The 20,689-nt window shown below is 42.8% G+C and overlaps 1 protein-coding gene across 4 annotated transcripts; it reads right to left on the bottom strand.

The window, feature by feature from the left end:
* Positions 1-10,607: 10,607 nt before the first annotated feature.
* Positions 10,608-14,940, bottom strand: ABRACL (ABRA C-terminal like). Of its 4 annotated transcripts, XR_007506167.1 has the most exons (4): positions 14,825-14,940; positions 12,290-12,356; positions 10,907-11,173; positions 10,608-10,732 (listed from the first exon to the last, which is right to left on the bottom strand). XR_007506167.1 is itself a non-coding variant. In XM_049801605.1 (3 exons), exons 2-3 carry the CDS (start codon positions 12,348-12,350, stop codon positions 10,989-10,991), a joined length of 246 nt encoding a protein of 81 aa, XP_049657562.1. In that variant the 5' UTR covers positions 12,351-12,356; positions 14,825-14,940; the 3' UTR covers positions 10,608-10,988. The 4 variants fall into 4 exon arrangements, 3 of the variants coding, with proteins under 3 accessions (XP_049657562.1, XP_049657563.1, XP_049657564.1); XM_049801605.1 differs by having other exon boundaries at positions 10,608-11,173; XM_049801606.1 differs by lacking the exon at positions 14,825-14,940 and adding an exon at positions 14,521-14,797 and having other exon boundaries at positions 10,608-11,173.
* Positions 14,941-20,689: the final 5,749 nt, after the last annotated feature.

Below are 20,689 nucleotides of genomic sequence, written 5' to 3'. Positions count from 1 at the left end.
AAAAAGATAGAAAGATGAAGAACACCCACAAAATTGTAGCAGTTACATAAAATGGAAGTAGAAAAGGAATGGAAGTGCAGCAGCTTCATTGCTACAAGCAACATCAGCCAGAGAGTAGGAAAACATTATCGTCTCTACCATCTTGCCCTCTAACCTTGGTCACAGGCAGTCTTGAGGACTGGAGGGAAAACAGGCCTTGAATTGGTTTATGTATTATTTATACAGGACCTGCACTGTCTGAGACCTAGTACTGTTTAGCATAGGAAATGTTAAGAAAGGAAAGCTCTAAAAAAGATTTAGGAACAAACAGCTGCCAATTGGTGATGCTCAGTAAGATGTAATTAGTGGCACTGGATCAGATGGGATGTGTTTAAATATTACACTTGCTTCTAAAAGCTATTGTGTATCCACAGAGAAAAGAATAAAACACATTTCCAAGTTTACCCAATTTCTAAGCATACCAAAATCGTTCTTCTGAAGAAGTTTCCCTGCCTTTTGCCGTGACTTAGTTCAGCAGTAAGGATGACATGAGAGAGCAAACTGGACTTGTATGTGCAGGTTGTGAGGAGTTACATATTTAGCTTGATGAATATTTGCTATTGCAAAAGATACCTGACCTTTTTTGGAGGAGCTCAGTTGCTACCTCTGTCTCGTAGCAAGCCTTTGCAAGTCTGGAGGGGAGTGGTGACAAGTGCGGCCCCTGCCTTCCATGGAGCTCCATTCAAGCTTGGACGACAAACAGCGTTTTTCAGGTTGCTGCAGTCCTTCTGCCATCTGCATTTGCACCACCAAGAACCTGCCAAAATAGAGCACGAGCCCTTCCGAAGCGGGAGGACAGAGTGTGCTACCAGGAACAACTCATACCTGGATCCAGAGTGAGACCCTGCTTACCCATCTTCCTCACAGAGGACTTGTATGTATAAATTCTTATTGATGTGGAGATAATGCTTATCAATATGTATATATGATTGTAAATACAGCACTTCAATAATATGCTCTAGACTGAGGTTAAACACTCCAGAATTATAAATTACACCTTCCACGGAGCCTTAATTTGGTTCCTTGTGTATATGCAATAGAAGATAACCTTTAATTAAATGTTGTTCTTTTTTTTTTTTTTTTTTTCACAGGGATCTTGTCATATGGTGAGAACAGCGATAAGATTGGGAATTAATGAGGCCCTTGCTTCATTTGCTCCACCATGCAGGAAATGGAACTTCTGCAAAGAGCAAAGGCAGGAGACTGCAGGAGAGAGCATGTCTTTTGGAATAAAGCAAGTGAATATTACAAAATAAAACTCAGTCATGTCCCTGCCACTGCTACAGACTTCCTCCCTGGCCATAACCACAGTTGTCTCTTCTGCTTCACGGACAGCGAATCGACAATTTCGACACAACAGGGTGGAAAAGAAGTGTGTGGGTCGATATAATGTGGGCCGACGTTAGAGTGCCTGGCAGCTTTGAAAATCAGAAAACGCCGAGTCTTTGTAAGAATAGGAAGGCACAGAAACAGGACATGACACCCAGTAGGATTAGATACCTATTAATATCCTAACTCTATGTGATGTGATATGATACAGTTCTTACATAACAGAAAATTTGCATTTGGCAAAATTCCCCTTGGGATAGTTTCTAAGCTCCATTCCAACATGTGAATCACCCGAGTTTCCTGAAAGACCAGTTACTCTACTTGAAAACAACAACAGAAAGTACTTCCCAATTTTTCTTCCTGTTACCACCAGTACGTTAAATGACTTCATTTCGGAGGTGAGCCAAGGAGTAGCTTAGCAGCTTGTTAGAAGGAATAAACTGAAGATTTGAAAGCATCCACATAGTGATCCTGACCAGGAAACCGCTGCGCATCAAGGAGTCCATCATCCACATCACAGCGAACCTGAGCAGTCCCAGGCCTGTGCTGTGCCGTGCCGCGCCGCACGTCCAGCATGGCCTTCAGCCTGTGTTGTGCTGCCCACATCCCTTGGCCATGGGACAAACTTGGCCACCTCGTTATAAGAGAGGAGCCCATGGGCAGCTCCTGCTTGGTACCAGGGATTATGTCACCCACCTGGCCTTGCCTTTACCTGCAAGCGCAGCAAGAAGTTTTCTTGCAAACATCCTCTATGAATAGAGTTGTTTTCTTGTAAGGAAATTATTTAACGGCTCTAAGGACCAAAAAGGAGGAACGTCTCCTCGGAGGGATCTCCCATGGGAAAATCCATCTGGACCCTCTCTGACGATATGCAAATGCAGGGTGCCCAGCATCTGAAGGGACATGAGAATTACTCGCTATCTGTGTTCCTCTCTTTATTCTATCCTATTAAAAGAGCTATTTTACTAATCTATTTGGTTCGGGGCTTTTCTTACTGAGATCCAGAAAGAGCCCTGTACCATCTTTCTCTCGCTCCATCTCTCTCTCACCTCACCACCATCCCTGGTGCAAAACAATGTCTTATATGGATGTTTTAAAAACTTTTTGCTGTATTTGTGGGAAACAAACTCTGACAAGAAAAAATTATTTGGAGAGCTACTAAATGTAAATTTAGATTATACTATCATTTGCACCATTACATCAGTAAAGCAGATGTTCCAGTCAAGACTAGGTCAGTGGTGCATAACATGCGTGGACAAATTCAAAGAAACAATACTTACTCTGGAGAGTTTCCACCAAAACCCCCTGGTGCTCTGGGAGAAGCCACAGGGATGGGCTCTGTGATCAGATACCTTTACAAGAGTTTCTCCTAGGATTTTTTTTCTAGGATGGGCTAAGACATCCCAAAAGGCTATTTTGTCTACCCGTTATGCAAAGACGGAGATATTTTGCAGTGTAACAGGAAGGGTTATGCTGCTTGGGCTTTAGGGGATAGAAAAGAGCAAGGAGGGATATAATTCTGTTTAATTTACATGTTTAACCTATATATATAAACTAAAACAAAAAAAGAGAGACCTGTGAAATGGACTGCTGTTGTTAGAGACACAAACTCACATTTTCTCCCACGAGGGCAGAGATACTCAGCCGTCTTGGATAGTCACCCAAAGAGCCACGTCTCAGAGGGGCGGGAGGTGGAGGCAGCATGCCCACCCCTCATAGCACGGACCACCGAGTGAGGAGGACCTGTGTGGGTGTTTCCCAGGCAGAGACAGCAGTGCCCCCGGCGTGGAGCCCCATCTCACAGGCAAGGGCAGGACTGGGCTGAGCACCCAGCGGGACCTCAGGCTCACTCAGGCGTTTCAGCCTGGGCTGCTTCCCCAGGATTGCTGCCTTCCCACAGCCGGGGGACCAGGTTCGCCCAGCAGCCTTCACAGCTGTACTACTCCAGTGAACCTTTAAACCGGAAACACATCTCATGCCAGGTATATTTTTTTAAACAGTAACGCTAATGGGTTAAAATGATAACATAAACCTCTCTCGTGAGACAAATGTATCTAGAATATGGTTGTATGTCCAAGCTGTGGCCTTGGTACCATCTAGTCAATGGGATGGTATCACTAACTACTGCAGTCATGAAGCCACAAGATCATGACGTTATGTCTGAATAGCTCACAAACTACCTGTGCTGGGGACGGGAACGTGCGTAGATAGTGAGTGCAGTGATGAGACGTGTGATTTTCACACCGATTGCCCCCTTGCTCCTATAGCCACAGCCGTATACATGGCTTGACCGTGTGTGAACTGCCCCACTGACTCCTAAGCATTTGCAAAAATAAAAGTCCTATGAAATGCAGAAACATTCTTAGAAATTTGATGAAAAAAAATGTATTTGTCTTGTGGCCTCACCTTAAGCATAGAATACCCTCAGATTTTAAATTTAATAAAAACCTTGCCCTTGTACTGGAGACAGTGGCTTGGAAATATGACCCATTCACAGCCAGAAAAAAAGGAAGGCAAAGAAAAAGCACCTCAAGCATTTTTTACAAAAGAACTTTCCAAAACCTCATCTTTACATCAGCCTCTCGATATTTTTGCAGCCTGACTCATAAAACGCTGAGTGTGTGTGGGAGAGGTAGAGTGGGAGTGAAGGGATGGCGCTGCCATTTTAAAAAAGATTATAAATAGATAAAATGCCAACCGTCTGCATTTTACCCTCAAGACGTCATTAACTGGCCAAGATTATTGCCATCATCTATAACTAATAATGCAAAGATGATTAGTTTGTTTCTTAAATTTGAAGAAGAGTGTCATAAGACTTGACAGCAACACATGCAGCTTACAAGGTACAGCTCAAGTCAGGATTTTTCTACACAGTTTCAGTCAGTCAAGTTTATTTTTTTGTTTAAAATGGAGATTATCAACATAGCAATTTAAAAGATGTGCTTGCATGATCACTAGCAGTCTGGATTGCAAGAAAACAAAAATTTGCAGTATCATTTACTTTGCACTATTTATACCACTTACTTCCTCTTGCTTCTGCCGAAGTGAATTGGTTTCGTTTTCCTTTCTGCAGAAGCCCAGGGCGCATTTCAGCCCTGGCTGTCACCCACCGCCACGTCCTGCCAGCGTTCGGGCTGGGGAAGGTTTGACTTCTACATCCAAATGCAAAGCTTGCTGTCTTTAAAGATGTAAGGGAAGCATGTTGGGCACAGGCCTAAACTTTGTGATGACAGTGGGACCGTGGTATTGCGGGGTTTTTTAACCGTTCATTTCCTGGGCCGTACGTTGTTACACTTTTAAGATGAGATGTGTTCAGTAATGTCAACAAAGCTGACAAGACCCTTACTAGGGTGCAGGTCTATGAATGGGGTCCCAAGCATGATTGGGAGCTCTTTTTCTCACTGTGCAAGGCATTTGAGAGGGAAAGAAGCTAACGTGCGCTACAAACTTATGGGTCCCTTCCAACCTGAGATATTCTATGATTCTACAAACTGCCAGATGTGTTTATACAGAAGAAAACAATTCTGAGAAGTCCCTCCATGGCAGTTCCCCGCCATCGGGCCAGCTGGCTGGGCTTGCTTGAATGTAATACAACACAAACGTAAGCAGGCAGAGGGGCATTGTTTCCCACAACACAGAGTAAGACACAGGTTAGGGACTCCCACTCTCGGCTCTGAGCAAACCATTCAGCCTCGGCGTTGCTAACGCAGAAGCGCAGACCAGCTTCCCAAGGAGCCCGAGGCACAGTGTTTTACACAGCGGTTTCTCTCCACCGGCTGACATGTTTTTCAGCACACCACGTGCCGTGCAGGGGGTAAGCACGCAGCGGCCAGCAGCACCCTGTGCCCACCCGCCACCGGTGCTCCCAACCCTTTCGAGCCAGAACCGTTCGCCGAGATAATGAAAGATCTCTTACTGGACCCTTAAGAAGAACATTACAAGACATTTCTGTACAGGGCTGAGGACTACTCAGTGTCCCTGCTTCTCAGCACAGGTCCTGGGGGAGTTTAGGCATGAGTGTGTGCTGATCCCCTGTGGACATAAGTCTGAGACACGCAATTTGGCGTTCAGTGCTGGCAATGACAAGCTGGCAATGCCTCTGGGTATACGAAGGCTTGCGTGATTTTAGGTTCCCAGCAAAGTTTTCCAGTCAAACCTTAGGTGCCTGGACTTGGAGCTATCGGAGTACCTTGCAAATATCACATACTCGAATTTAAGTAAGTACTCCAATGCCCCTGAAGGTATCTATAATGCAATTACTTCTGTGTTTGGATCTTGACTTCTGTGTCAGCTGCTACATAGTGCTGAACTGCTGAATGGTGGCCAGTGTCTTCAACTGCTGTTGCCTTTATGCCTTTTATTTCTTTCTAAGAAAACTGAAAGCAGATTTCCAAGAAAATCATACTGTGCTCCAAAATACAACTTTATAAAGGAAGCTTTTTAGAACATTAGCTGCAGAGACAGACCAAGGCTTCTTGACTAATAAAAACCTGGCAACAAATATGTCTTCTATCACCAAAGCTTCACAAAAGACCTAATTCTGCAAGATACAAACTCTCAATTATTCTAATGTGATCTTCTGTGGCGTTTAGCAGACTTAGCAAAGACCAGAAAACGCAGCTCACTATATTCCCATTCAAACATAATTGTCATTTACTGAGCGTTTCCCCACTGGGAAAAAATAGTCAGGTTTTGAGTACATGTTCTACCAATACATATGCATAACATGCATATACAAAGACATGGTACCTACTATTGTCCTCTCTGGAGAACAGCTTTAAGCATGGCACAGTGGCCACAAGAGTCTTAGTGTCACTCAGCTTGTAGTGGTTGTACAGGAATAAGCTCCAAAAAGGAGCAAGGTAATGGACATAATGCTGCTATATTTGTGAAAATGCTGTACTGGAAAATGCTTGGGTCTGACTCTAAGCATTTCTCTGAAAAGAGGTTTGATCGGGATCTGATCTGACAAGAGTCTAGAGCGTGTTTCTATATCACACTACTCCCTCCCCAGGTTACCAGCCTGGTATTTAACCTCCCCAAGTCGCTCAGGAGCTCTGGTGGAGATAAGCATAATCTGCAATGACATCTAGGCTACACCACAAGATAATGCATCTTCTATTCAAAATACCTGTCAGGAGACTCACTTCGGCTGCTTAAATATGCATCTACAGTGCATTTGTAGCTAAAGCTGTACTCAGAGTAGCAGAACTAAACTGAACTGCCACCCTCAGGAAAACTTTATTAGAACAACTTCACATTAAGCAGTTTACGTAACTAGATCTTAAATACACTGGCTTTCTAGAAACACTGTCAAGCACTTACACTTAACTAACCCGTTCAGTCTTTTTTTAAAAAAAAGGAGTACCTGGAAATATTGACCATAAAGATTCCTTGAAATCATTGGACTGGAGCAACTCTTCAACCTGCTATTGATTTTCTTTGAGAATGCCATTTCAGATCAAAACACTGAAGATACCTTACCACGAAAATCAAATCCTTCAGAGACTGAAGTTGGTATGGGTGCTGGACCTTTGAGCATAGGCAGACCATTGTTTTTTAGCCTCACCTGTAACATTAACAGTCTTGACTTGGATCCTGTCTGCATGTATTGGGGGGCACTAAGCAGTTCTTTTGTCCGTGTCATTTTCTCTGGAACATAATAAATGCACCAAAGGGGACATTTTGGGTCTTTTTCATAAGTTTAATGGACTGTTTCCAAAGTGAAAATTGACAGGTCTGTAGGGAAGCAGAAAGAAACCCAGAGTATTTTGGCATAAATCATCATCTTTTGGGTTGCAAAACAAAGTATGTCACACAGACTTTTGTCCTGAAAGGTATTCAGGCTTAAATATGTCACTGGGTCACCAAACTCATATTCTTCAACCTAGCCAGATCACCTGTTCCAAATCGCTGTCAGAGCACTGAAACATATTACTTGGTCCAAGGGTTCGTTTCCCTTCAAATTGCTTCGTTCATATTTAGTTCTACCCTTCATGGCTGGCTTTGGAATGAATTGCTTACAAATCAGAAAAAAAGATCCATTACAGACCAAACATCCCGTATTTGCTTGAGAAGGACATGAACAAGAACATGAATTGTGCAAAATTATTGACTTTGCCAGCTTCCAAAAGAAATGTACATTGGGCTTTTTTTCCTTTTCTAAGTCCTTGAAACCACAATTCCCATCATACAATTACCAGACAGAGGATTTTCAGGCAGTACCGAATACATGAGTTGTGCTGCAGGGTGTAGACCAAACCTTTAGGACTGTACTTTTGTACTAAGTGGAGGTGATACAAAGATATTAATGGTGAGTGTTTTGATACGGAACCATAAGGCCAGTCCTGCGGCATTCATTGGTTCACGCTGCGTCATCTTAGCAAAGGCTCTGCAACTACTTAAATACGCTTAATAGTCACTTTGTGCTGCTGGAGTAGAAGAGAATCTCAGCCTATTTATGAAACATCCAACTATTTTTAAATAAAACTGCTAAGTATCAGTGGCAATATAATCAGTTTTCAGCATGTAAGAACTTCCTGCTCTTACTCTTGTTCTTTCCTTCAAGTGTTTTTTGTGACAAAGAAACTAAGTAAAGAAAACCAACTTTATGAAGATATGAATGGCGAAAGCAACATTGCTGTCACTGACAGAAATCCCTTGAAGTGGAAAGAACACCTCCAGCAAAGCTTTGGAAGGGAGATGAGAAGCGAGAAAAACACAACATGCAGTTTCAAAATTCATTCCAACATAAGAGAGCCATGTAAAAGATAATATTGCATACATTTCAACCCTTCCTTTGCTCAAGTTTCCAGCAAAAACCTATGCTCACAAGAGAAACAGCTGTGAAGTTTAAGATGTTACCACCCCTCACCAGAGGTTACGCAAACCTGCACCTCAGCACCTCCACTGCTTAGTCAAAATCACTTTGAAAAGCACATTTATCTCCAGTCACTGGATTTTGCAAGGTAACAGCTGAAGTGAGGTGAGGTGAGTGTGTACACTCCACTCCATCAAGTTACTCTAACAATCCCTGCTGAAGACATAGTGGTAACATCTTAAATTGTACCAGCTAGATTTGCCCTGGAGCTCACCTAACTCTCTTCAAGGTTCTACCATGCTCTCGGATTTTATGCAGATGGAGACTGAATTTGCTAAGCTACTCTTTCACTAATTTCCCAGCATTATCACAGGCAGGTAACAACCCTGCTGACAATTCTTTTCTGCTGTTGTCAAAGATCTCTGTACCTTCCTACTTCCCAGCAGTCAGGAGAATGACTTGATATTTTGGAATCACTGGTGCTCCTGGCTGACCTGCAAACTTCCTTCAGACCCATCGCTGGCAAGGTCATGAACCCATCACAGGAGACTGCTGACTGTCCTACTGTTTACAAGAATAGGTAATGCCTTCCCCATAGTTAGCTCTTCTATTATTGTGTCTAGTGCTCCAGGAACTACATCTTGTGTCCAGGCCATGTGCTGCTGTAATTATTTCCTTAACAGAGGTGTGGTCCCACATATGTGAAGCAATGTTAGTATTTGATTTTCTCTGAAAAAAGTATTTAGAAATAAAGTCAACAGTGCTTGTATATAACCTGAAGTGAAGAAAGTCTACATGATTCTGGGCCAGTAGACACATTAAGCATTTCACTGAGGGCAAGCTCTTGGATATACATCCTTGTTCCTATTGTTCCTGTTCTGCTTTCAGAAACAGAGGGAAAACGAATCTCAACTCCCCTGGGCAGTCACATTCTCCTCTGGTTGTTACAAATTTGTTTTAGTGCCAAGTTTCTCTGTCTCTCTCTACACTGTGTTCCCAGAAGCCCTGAATACATTTGTTAGCATTGTTAAGAGAGTAAGTCCAAAACAAGACAGACATAAAGGTCTCTTCACAGTCCCATCTCAGCTCTAACTCAGCACTGAGCCTTAAATTTACCGGGTTTTTTTCTTTTTTTTTTTTTACTAAATTTTCAAGACTGAGGCCCCTTCAGTGCTTAAAACTGTCGTAACATGCACAGAGAACTACATCCTGGCTGGGGAAGGCTGGTGCTCTCCCATACCAAAACCGGCATCTCAGACCATCACAAAGCACTTGGTATCTGTCAGTGTACTCAGGCTATCCTGAGAACCCAGACAACGCCTCAGGCTTTTGACAAAATAGAGAGAGGGAAAAAACCCTGTGGTTATTGGTTAATGCAGACCTGTCTAGTCTCACCCTTAATGCAGAAGGCTTGGCCTTGGTCCTTCTTTCCACCTATGGGGTGCAGGGGGTGCAGGCACTTGTCAGCTCAGGTCTAGGATCAGAATAGCTGCAATGGAGTAAGAGGGCACTGGAGCCAGTAAGCTGTGCTGAGTTCCTGCTCTGCTTCTCTGCTCCAGCTGGCTTGGACCCAGACAGCTCAAGTTTCTTTGCATATCACTTCCCTGCTCTCCAGATTCTGGGGCCAGCACAGGCAGAGGCAGCCCAGATCTGTTTGCATACAGGATTTAAGTTGTTTTCCTGTTGTGCGAAGCAGAGCAAACAAAGATGAAAGGGGCAGCAGCTGGAATTACACAGCTTTGTAGAGATTCCATAACCATGTGTGCATTTCCTGTATCTGGAAATAAGGAGACACTTTTCAAGCTTTCTGCACTTGTAAAAAGCTGCTAAGTAAAGGGAAATTCACCCGTCCTGCAACTTTAAGAGCTGCAGCTGCAGAGTGGAAGCACATAGCAGTAAGCAGTTCGCTTACCCACTGCTGCTTTCCTCATGCAGCAACTCTTTCTCCCTACTGGAAGGAGCATTTTTACCTGCTAAGAAGAACTAGAGTAAGCTAGAACACAATCAAAAGGGCTTTTTTTTCCTCCCCTCCCACTTTCTGCCTGGAGTAATATAGAGAAAGTATGATTTCTGTAAGGAAAATAATCACAACCTGAAGCTGCTGTACTATCTTCTGGTTAACACTGCCTGAAAGCATTCAGGGATGTCCTCACCCACTTCCTTCAAAAGTCTAGATGACAAAAACAATGAAAGCATATTACGCTACCAGAGATGAATGAGGTACATCCATCATTCATGGTTTTTTGTGCACAATCTGGTCACTCCGAAGTACGGTCATTCTTCAATTGAATCATGCTGCAAAATTATTTCTGTCTCACTGTCATGCTTTCTGTACAGTTACTTAACTATGTTCCTTACAGGAATTCAGTTTGCTTTTATTTCAGACTGCAAATAAAAACAGAAACAGCAGCACTAAGAATTACATAAATTTAAGTATGTGCTTTTATTTTATACTTTCATGGCACATTTTGATTTGTAAACATTAAATTACCAGTCCCCTTCTTCATATGTTGAAAATAACCACCAGACATTCAAGGGCATTACCTGAGATTTAAAAAAAAAAAAAAAAAAAAGAAAGAAAAAAAAAAAGAGAGAGATCTGGCATCTTTTACCTTACTCACATACAGTACCATTTTAGGAAGAATTACAAAAGGGAATGTTTTCCAAAAAGGACAGTTTCATTTTGACTATAAAGATATAGAAAATACATCAAAACACCTTAGAATGATCAGCCTTATTCAGAGGATGTTGCAAGTCACTGTCTCAAATAATTCCATTAATGCATAGCTGAAATACTGCATCAGTCCTGCAGCAGCATGATATCAACATTGTCATGAACACCTTGTAGAAGTAGCTCCCCTTGATAAGTGACAATCTTCCGTCGTTTTGCAGCCTTAAGAGTTCCCACTAGGGCTTCAAAGAGGTTGGCACACTTCTCATCAGCAAAGAGCACACCAAATTTCACGCTCACTTGTCCATCAGCATCTAAATCAAAGATACAACATGAAAACACATGTAGATTTTCTTTCAGTTAGGAGATTACTGGGGAAACAAAGTGACACGCAGTCAGAACGTTGAAAGTAAACCCCATGGTGATTCCCAATTTATTGGGGGACATATAATGAATGCTGACAATAAATAGTAGGCAGAACTCCTGCCTGGTACGGATTTCCCTTTTTTCCAGAGACTCATATCAAGGACCACGTATCTGATATGTTTATTTTTACTGATGACCAGCACAGGCTATTGAACCTCTTCAAAGCACAAGGAGGAAATTAGTTTTAAATAATTAAAATGTTAAATTTTTTTTTTTCAAATAATTTCTTTTCACTTATTAAGGTTCACATTGAAAAAGCTGCAACATAAATTCATTTCTCACACAAAGCAAGAATTTTAAAATATATGTTAAGGTTAGCTAGCTTATTCCTAAAAGGCAGATGCAGTCATACAAAACTCAAGAAACACATATCCGTTTAGGTTTTGAAAAACAAATGGAACTGAATGGAATTGCATCAGAACTGAAGTATATGAGCAGGGAGCACATCCACAGATTGCACAAATATTTGTAACGAAAGAGGAGTTTTAACAATTAAAAACAATCTTAAGAGAAAAGGCTACCTTCTAAGTAAGTTTGGGACTACACCTACAACTCCTGGATTAGTTGTAGGCATACAGAACAATTCCTTCCAAATAATACTATGATGAATAGAATTGAAGTGTATGAATTCTGAAGTTCAGAAGTTACCTAGGAAGGAGGTGGAAGGAAAAAGTGCAACTTTCTTCTTTGATGGCTGTAGCAAGTATTGGAAGTCTAAAGAAAAGGGTTATTTTGCAGTTGATTTTAGTGGGAGCAGGATTTCAGGCCTACATTCTCTGTGCTGCACAGGCTTAAAGCTTTAACCTCATAACTACTTGAAAGGATGGGACACAGGGAGTACTATACAGTCCAACATTAAGTATATATGCAAATTTCAGGTTACCTGAGCTTGCTTAATTATATGTGCCAAGTTCATAGGTTGATATAACATGACTACATCTGTATGACTACATGTATGTATAACATGACTACATTTGTATGGTCAGAGGTATTACAATACTTACTTTTGGTTCCCAGCCGCCGAATCTCCTCAACTAAGAGGCTAATTTCATGTTCCACATTCATTGTGATCTAAAAAGTAAAATAAATTTTGACAAAGTTATTGGGAGACCTGTAAATCCTTTGCACGATCTTGGCCTGTTCTCAGTTCATCTCAGGAATGTCACAGCACTTTGTAAATCCCAGTAGCCTGGAGACACACGGCTCCAGGATAACCTGCAATTTCAGTCTTGAATGGATAAAGAGCCTCCACACCTCCACTTTTGAGAGGAAGTGAACAGAAACTACAACCTCAGTGCATTCTAAACACAAATATAAGGAGCTAATTTCAACATATGAAAAATGTGGGAACGTCAGGGCCAGGGGGTGGGGGCCAGGGGAGTTCTTTGTTTCAAAGAATGAGCCTAGGCTGCCACAGAATCGGAACATCCTGGTAACATGACAGGTCTTCAGGGGCTTTGCACTTTATATCAATGTCCTCAATAAAAATGGAACATCTTCCTTCAAATTCCTCTCTGGAATATGCAGTAGATTTGTTTTTTTAAACCACACCACAGCTTTCCACTTGTCCTGGCAAGATACCGCAGACATCCAGCTGGTTACAGGAGGTCTACGCACACAGAGCCTGACAGGACAGCAGCTACTGCATGCCTGCTACTGACCATGGAATTGAACCAGAGACAAACTATGCAAGTGTCCTAAGAAGGCCAACATTTATTTCCATTCATAGTGATCCCAAGGAACTACTACACTGCCAAACATATCCCTTGCGCCTCTTTGCTGTGAAATATGGCAATTTTCACCAATGCACACCAATGTCTTGCAACGGTTTAGCCATACGCAACTGAGTAGATGGCAACACTACAGTCACACAAAACACAATTTGGCTACAAAGTGTCTATGGTTAATAACTGCAGGCACTTCTGAAAGGTGTTTTGGGATCTATGCTCTGCAAAGCAGCATCAACACAATTAAACCTTTAGACATGGAAATCCTTAAGCAAAAACTGGCATCAAGGGAAGCACAAGAAACTGGGCCCCACAGACAAAGCGAAGCGTCAAATGCAGCTCCCATAGGTGCTAACAATGCAGTCTGGAACAAAAGCTACAGACAGAGCTTCTGGAGCTGAGCACTGTCCAAAAAGGGGCTCAGGGAGCTCTGAGACCCTCCCTGTTGTTCAAGAAACCAGGATTTCTGCACAGACAAATCGACATCTGGATGCATCACAAACTCTTCCTAGGAGAAAAGTTTCCCCTCCTTTCTTTTTTTTTATTGAATTAAAATGGGTGAGAGTTACATAGTTCCACCTCCTGACCCCTCATGATTTATCCAAGAGGCAAAAAAACTTTGTAACAGAGTCTGATTTTCAGATCCCAAATTCACTTGCAAAAATCTGTCTTTTCAACATGCAAAATCGAGCAAGCTTAGTATCAGCACAGTTTTCAGGCAAAGCCCCATCCAAACCACAGTTTCATCCCTAACGCGTGGTAACAACAAACACTCAAGTGGATATTAACAGACTAAGGCACAACATTGCAAAAGGATGCGCTGCGGTGGTAGCACCACTGCAAAGCTGCCTTAGAAGGGCATGGCAGCAGGGCTGCAGAATTTTAATTGCCTTAGGTGAACTCTGCAAACTTTCAGATTTTGTTCAACTGAGCACTAAATATATTGTTACCAGTCACCGAGGAAAATATGACCCATCTACCAAAAAGCTTACACTATCACCATCAATTCGTCAAACTGCCAGTTTTAATATTGGTCATTACAATGGCATAATTAGCTTCTTTGAACTTTAAAGACTTTTTTACTTCAACTCTTTAAATTCACGTTAATTTAAAATTCTTTTCCCTCACGCACGTACACTGCCAGTTTAAATAGCGACATTTAGAATTTTTTTAAAAAGTACATTTTTACGCAACACTTTTGAGACCAGAGAACCGCGGCTGTGTAAGGAGTGAGGAAGAAAGGATTCCAGGTGTTTTAAGCAGACTTAAATATTGACTTTATATTGTGAAATACTCGACACACCAGCTGTCAAAAGTGCACGCCAACTGTTAAACTCTTAGTATTTCCGAAGCCGATACACCGCGGAACGCCAGGATGATTTTTCAGTACGTAGTACGAAAACTAAACTTCTCTTTCTTTGCCGGAAATTCCCCCGACCGTCATTTAGCTCAAATACGCCTTTGTAACCAACCGCACCGAGCTCTCCCGCTGCAGATGCTGCAAATACCTGAGAAGATGGCTCCTCGGCGGGCCCGCGTTTGGAGGCAGCGCGCCGTCCCCTCCCCACCGAGGACACCCCCCGACCCGCGGCTCCCCGGCCTCTCCCGGCACGGCACGGCACGGCACGGCACGGCCGGGGCTCCCGCCGCCGCCGCCGCCGCCTGCGCAGGGCGCACCGGGAAACGGGCCCCGCCCGGGCCAGGGGCAGCCGTAGCCGCCCGCCGCGCCCGGCGGCTGCCCGGGCAGCGCCTCTCTGCCCCCGGCGCGGAGGGAGGGAAGGACGGCTCCTGCTCCCCGCCGCCGCCACTTACCCGCTGCCGTCGCCGGTCGCGCCGCGAGAAGCGGCGGGGGCGGCGGGCCAGGCGGCGGAAGGCGGGGACAGGGCGAGGGGCGGGCGGCGGTTACCCGGTGACTCCGCCGGGACCGCGCCTCGCCCCGCCCGGCCCGGCCGCGGCGGGGGGCCCGGGCCCCGCCCGGCGCCGCGATCCCCGCCGCCCCAGCGCGACGGCCTCGGCCATTTTGGGTTGAGGCGTTGCTCGCCGCAGCGGGGGGCCGCGCTGCCCTGCCGGGGTCCCTCTCCCCGCGGCCCGCGAGGGCTGCCGGGCGGCAGCGTCCCGCCGGCACCGCGCCTCAGGCGCCGGGCCCGGCTCTCCCTCGGCGCCTCGCAGGAGACGAGCGCGCAGGCCAAGCGCTGGCCCTGCCTTGGCAGCAGGAGGGCTGTGTCGTTCTCCCCGCCCTGAGGAGCTCGCTCCCTTCCACCTCAGTGACTCCCGGCTTTGTGCCGTCTACAGATGTCAGCAGCACACCTCGTTCTTCTCCCGACAAAGGTCTTGGTGCGTGTGTTCAGTAAAAGGCCTTCCAAGGCCAGCCCTTCAGTAACTCCCAGTAGGTCTGCTCTCAGCGTAATGCGTGGTGTTGCTTTGGTCACTTTCTGTCACCCTACCGTGCCTCGTACTCTCCATCTCCATTGGCCTCCCCAGCTGACATTATGCCACATTTCTTATGCCCCCCCCCACATTTGTTTTCTCCTGGAAAAAACGGGTCTCTTTCCAGTGAAAGGGAATGAGCTAGGTTAACACGGTTTACCTTCAGTAAAGTCATGTTGCGGTTTATCTAATTTCTCATTCAGCACCACGTCCTTGCACTGTACACCGTGGAGAGAATGCAATTTAATTTCTTCCATCTCGTACCTTGGTATTCGCTACTGCTCTTGTCTCTCTTGCTTCCTCTTCACCTCACAGAAATGCTTACATCTTCTCTCAAGGACACAGGCACTAAACCCGAGAGCTGCATTTAACTCCTACAAAGCAATGAGGCTGCCGCCAACCCACTAGTCAGAGGCAAGGCTCACACCAAATGTCTCCGGAAAATTCTCACCGGCACAGCTCAAGGCGTTGCTGTTCCTGGCTGTCTCTCCCACCTCCTTCTCGTGCGTGACTGCCCCTAAAGCAGTTGGTATGCAAAGCTATTTCCATCCCTTGCAATTCATGTTTTTATCCATTAGCTTCTGAGGGTGAGGCTAAGATACTTTCTCAGCCAGTGAGCTGTGCCAGTTAGGTCTGGTCCCTTACTATATTTTCCCGTCCCTGGTGCAAGGATGAATAAATAGCTTACGGCACCTTAAACACTACAGCAAGCTCTGCAAGGGCTCATTTGGCAGAACCTGCAGCTAGATAAATTGATTTGCGCAGTGGAAATGATGCCAAGAAGATCACATTTTTATCACTCCAGGGACGAAGAACTGGAGTCCAAGCCATTTCCTTTTCTGAGACGCTTTTTTGATGTTAGTGTTTTTATTAAAAGGTTAACTCTTCCTTAGAATAATCACTATTTATCAGTAACAGAATCTTTGGTTAGTCATAAAAAACCCATGCTGCTTTCTGCTCAAGGAGCTATCTCTTCAGCAGGTGATAGCACATAAAAACATTTTCCCAAACACATTAGCTGTATTTAACATTAGTAAGGGGCACTCTTTTCAAAAACCAAACCCTGATAGGTAGGAAAACAAGTTAAAATTTAAAGGGCTACCTTCCTAAGTTGACAAGGAAATTAATGACATTGAAATCTGTCTGAATTCAATCGAAAGACAGTGGAGAATTCTCAGAAAAGCGCAGTATCTGAAGAGCATTGATGCTCTGTGCATGTGTTGGCATATGTGCTTATATTAAGGCATACTGCTTTCCTAAGATCTTTGTTTTGTTGGCCAACAATGCTAAATACTACAGCAAAAAGGATAGACTTTTAAGGAAAATCTGAGATAAACCTTTTAAAAGATAATCTAATTAGTATGATAGCAAATATTCCAATTATTTAGCAGTATAGAATGAATGTGTTTACTTTCTGGTTTTATTGTTAAGAAGATGCTTGCAGTTGTATCATACATGTACTCTAGATTTCTTAATCATCGGAACACCATTACTTTTGCACAAATAATGTAGGCCTTTGCTCTGCATAATGTGATTGTTATTATGGATAATTTATGTTTGATCGAGTAATAGTTTGGGACTTTTCAGACCAAAGGTAGTATTATTATGATGAAATCTATGTTAGAAATTATTTTCTAAGTCTGTTTTGAATCATAATCCCTAATTTATAGGAAGCAGATCAACTATACATCTGAGAAAGATGAACAAAAATCTGTAATTCCTTATCTTATTTTCTTTTAACCCTTTTTCTGAGGAAGTACAATTTTTTTTATTATTTCTGTCTTTTGAAAAGAAAGTGTCATGCACCCAAGTATTGGTCCCCAGGAACACATCAGAAGGTTATCAAAATACAGTACGCTTTCATTTCTCTTTCTTTCATGGCACGTCCTTGTCACACAATGTTAAAATAATTCTAGGTAAATCAGTACTCAAACCCATCTGTTACCATGACAATTAAGGGAAGTGATGCTGTCAAAGTATGCAAATGAGCTGGGCAGCATCAGGACTAAGTGACTGAATATGTCCTTACAGGGGCAGCAGCAGAGAGCAGGGAATGTGAAAATTATGGAGATGGTGATATTTGGTCATTCTGCTTCCACAAAATGATACTAAAAAAAAAAAAAAAAAAAAAAAAAAGTGCAAATAGTCCTTTACAAGCACAGAGGATAGACATGGAAATATTGCTTATGCATATTTCCTATCACTGGTTAAGGTCATCATCGGACTCACAATTCATATTCTCCTTTCTGCATTTACTAAGAGTGCTCCCCAAAAGTCATGAGATTCTGCCTTAAAACAGACTATTCTAATTTGACCTTCCTTGCCATCTCCCTGTACTGTTACTGTCCCCACAGATGCACAGTTTTACATCAAGGCAGCCAAAGAGGAATTATGCAACACAAGAATTAAAAAACATAGCTTGAGAACACCACAGTAGATGTACTGGATCTGATCAAGCAATCAGTTTAACCCAACATTTTGCCTTCAGCAGTGACCAAAAGCAGGCATTTGGAAAACAGTATAATCAACGAAAACTATGGGTTGATCCCCTGGTTTCTCTCCTGGCTTCTGGCACTTATTGGAGCAAGTAATTATTCCATCTTCTCTTTCTCCATCACGTGCATGCCTGTAGCTCTCCCATTGCTCATCTTATTTTCAAGCTGAAGAGCCCTAGTTTTATTTAATTTCATGTAGAATGAATGCCTTTTCATGTGGCTGATCCTTCTTGTCATTCTTTACAATTTTTCAAATAATTCCACATTCTTTTTGGGGTGATTGAATTAGTAGAACTGTCAGCATTATTCAACACATGGGTATAGTATATACAATGACATAATAATGTTTTCTGTTTTGTTCTCACTCCTAATAATTCCCAACATTTTACTTCCCTTTCTGAAAAGTGCTGAGCACTATCCACACTGCTTTCAAAAACTATTTCCAAAGTGATAGTAATTAATTGTTCTGTTACAGATAATTAGGATTATATCCCCCCCAGTATATTACTTGGTATTTTTCAGTACTATTGGCTGTCTTACTGTGTGATTTGAAATAGGATCACACAAACTTTGTCCCCTCTTTTCCTGTGTCATCAATGACAGCTTTGAACAACACAGGTCCAAACAGAGATGGTACTAAGAGCACTCTAGTAACCTCTCTCCCTCATGGAAGTTGACCATCAGCTCTACCTCTTCGTGTCCTCCCACCTTTCAGCTCTTTATTGATCCTGAATGGAGCTTGTCTTCCTACCCCATGAGAAATTAGTTTTGTAAAAGTATTTAATGTTTACAGTAAACATGTTGTAAACATATCTGTTGTAACAGGTTTCTCCAGAGACAGGTGTGTAGCAGCACAGGCCAAGCCTGAAAAATGTAGGAGAAAGTTACAAGGTCATTTGCTAGGTAATGGCCATTTTTCTCTGTTTTCCAGCTTATATTAACTAAATATTCTCACTTTACTAGTATTTCTTGACAACCCATACCGTTCTTGTTTTGTACAATACCGTTCTCTTGAATTTTTGTTGCATTATATGTGCTTGTGAATAGGCAGACATATGCACCACATGTGCATACACACAGTTTTCTGTTGCGATACTCCCCAGCTAAAGACCATTAGAACTGCTAGAAGAGATCATCTTGTCCATCTTACACAGTCCGGGTCGTACTTTGTTCTTTCAAGACACTTTTGTTTGATTTGTTGATTTAGTAGAGACATGAGTTCCTGCCGCATGTGCCTGCGTCCCATCCCTTTGCTTTAACACCAGCAACTTCTAACTGTGCAAAGGGCCAGAGATTCTCCTTACTGTCTTCAAACTTGGACAGAAACTACAGTGCTGTGATTCAACCAGGAGTGTGTATATGTCTTGTCTTAGCCCAGCCCCATCATGTATCTGTGCTGTTGGCCTGCCGTGAGTCACTTCTCAACACGGGTGTGCCATATTATGCAACTCACTGTAGGGTTATGACTCAACACAAAGTTGTAAAGCTACTTCGGCCCAGGCTAAAACAGATCTTTAAAAATATGTCTTCGCATGATTTAAAGATTTCAAGTGGTAGAGGATCTACTACATTCCTTATTCCTGTGGACTTTGTGACACCACAGAAAAAGTAAGATATCTTTTCCTAGAACAAGACAGTGTCCTTGGCTGCAATGAGAAACTAAAAACCACAGCAAGTCAATGCTGTTATAGAAATCTGAAGGGAGTAAGCAATATGCAGAGAGTATGGTTGTTAGAGATAATCAGAAGAACAACTATATTGTTTGAGACAAGCCAATCGACCAGGAAAATAGCACTCTATTCTTTTATGAACTCCATAATCAAAGCATCTCCATCATTTTTGGTCCAATCATTAGTCTTACTTGGCCGCTCTCTCTGTGTGAAGTCAGCAGTTGTTTCAAGGGAGAAAATTATTTTACCAAAATGAAAAGCATAGTGATGTGCTGGAAAACTTTCCAAGAATTTTCCTGTAAAGCCTTGTTTTAAAACATTGATTGTATGGTTTCTTAGCTTTACTTTTCCTATAATGACCAAAAAAGTCCAAACAAAAACCAAAACAGAACAACAAAACCCCCTACTTTCTCTTTTTCCACTTTCAGTGAGTTGAAAAAGTAACCTAGCAAAACTTAAGCAGTTCTTTTAATGTAAAAGCAAGCATGACGGACCAGCCTCAGAACAAGAGAGACTATAAATAAAAACACAGTGATTGCTGACAGTCTTAGCACTGGAACAAGCACTTCCATTGAGGTAAATGGAATGATTCACTTGATGCTGTTATTCATTTGTGTCTGTCCAGGAGAGGGGACTTATTTCAGAAATGGCCTCAGGGCATTATACCCTTCTTGTTATCTACTAGGTGCCTCAAACAATGTAATGCTCCTTCTTCCTAAATCAAGCAGGTAAATCTTTACTACAGTTGAACAGAGGAGTACTTAAAATCTTGATGTAAATCACTGAAATTACTTGCTCTACTCCTAACCTAAGAGTAAACCTCTGTAGGGAATGACAGAAAGATGCTGTATCAGTACAGGCTAAAATACTGGGCCCGTAATGTCAGTTATATAGCACACGCTGTAAAAACAACTATGAGATGACCCTAATCATATGTCTGAGAGTTGTCACTTGAAAACTGTAAGATTGAATTCAAAACCTTCCTAAATATGCACAGTCAGAATTAGTAGGGGGTTTATTTTGAGCTTCAGTGATGCTTTTCTGCACAATAGGATGTGAAGTAAAGAGGATGTGCAGTAATGTCT

This window comes from Accipiter gentilis, chromosome 5, assembly GCF_929443795.1.
Source record: "Accipiter gentilis chromosome 5, bAccGen1.1, whole genome shotgun sequence".
NCBI lineage: Eukaryota > Metazoa > Chordata > Aves > Accipitriformes > Accipitridae > Astur > Astur gentilis.
The sequence above is the reverse complement of the archived record's forward strand: the minus strand, read 5'-3'. Positions and strand labels throughout refer to the sequence as shown.

Excerpts from the sequence above, each read along its gene's own strand:
- ABRACL (XM_049801605.1), bottom strand. The coding sequence starts at position 12,350 with ATGAATGTGGAACATGAAATTAGCCTCTTAGTTGAGGAGATTCGGCGG. Across the intron at positions 11,174-12,289 it reads TCGGCGGCTGGGAACCAAAA|ATGCTGATGGACAAGTGAGC; the intron begins GTAAGTATTGTA and ends TCTTTGATTTAG.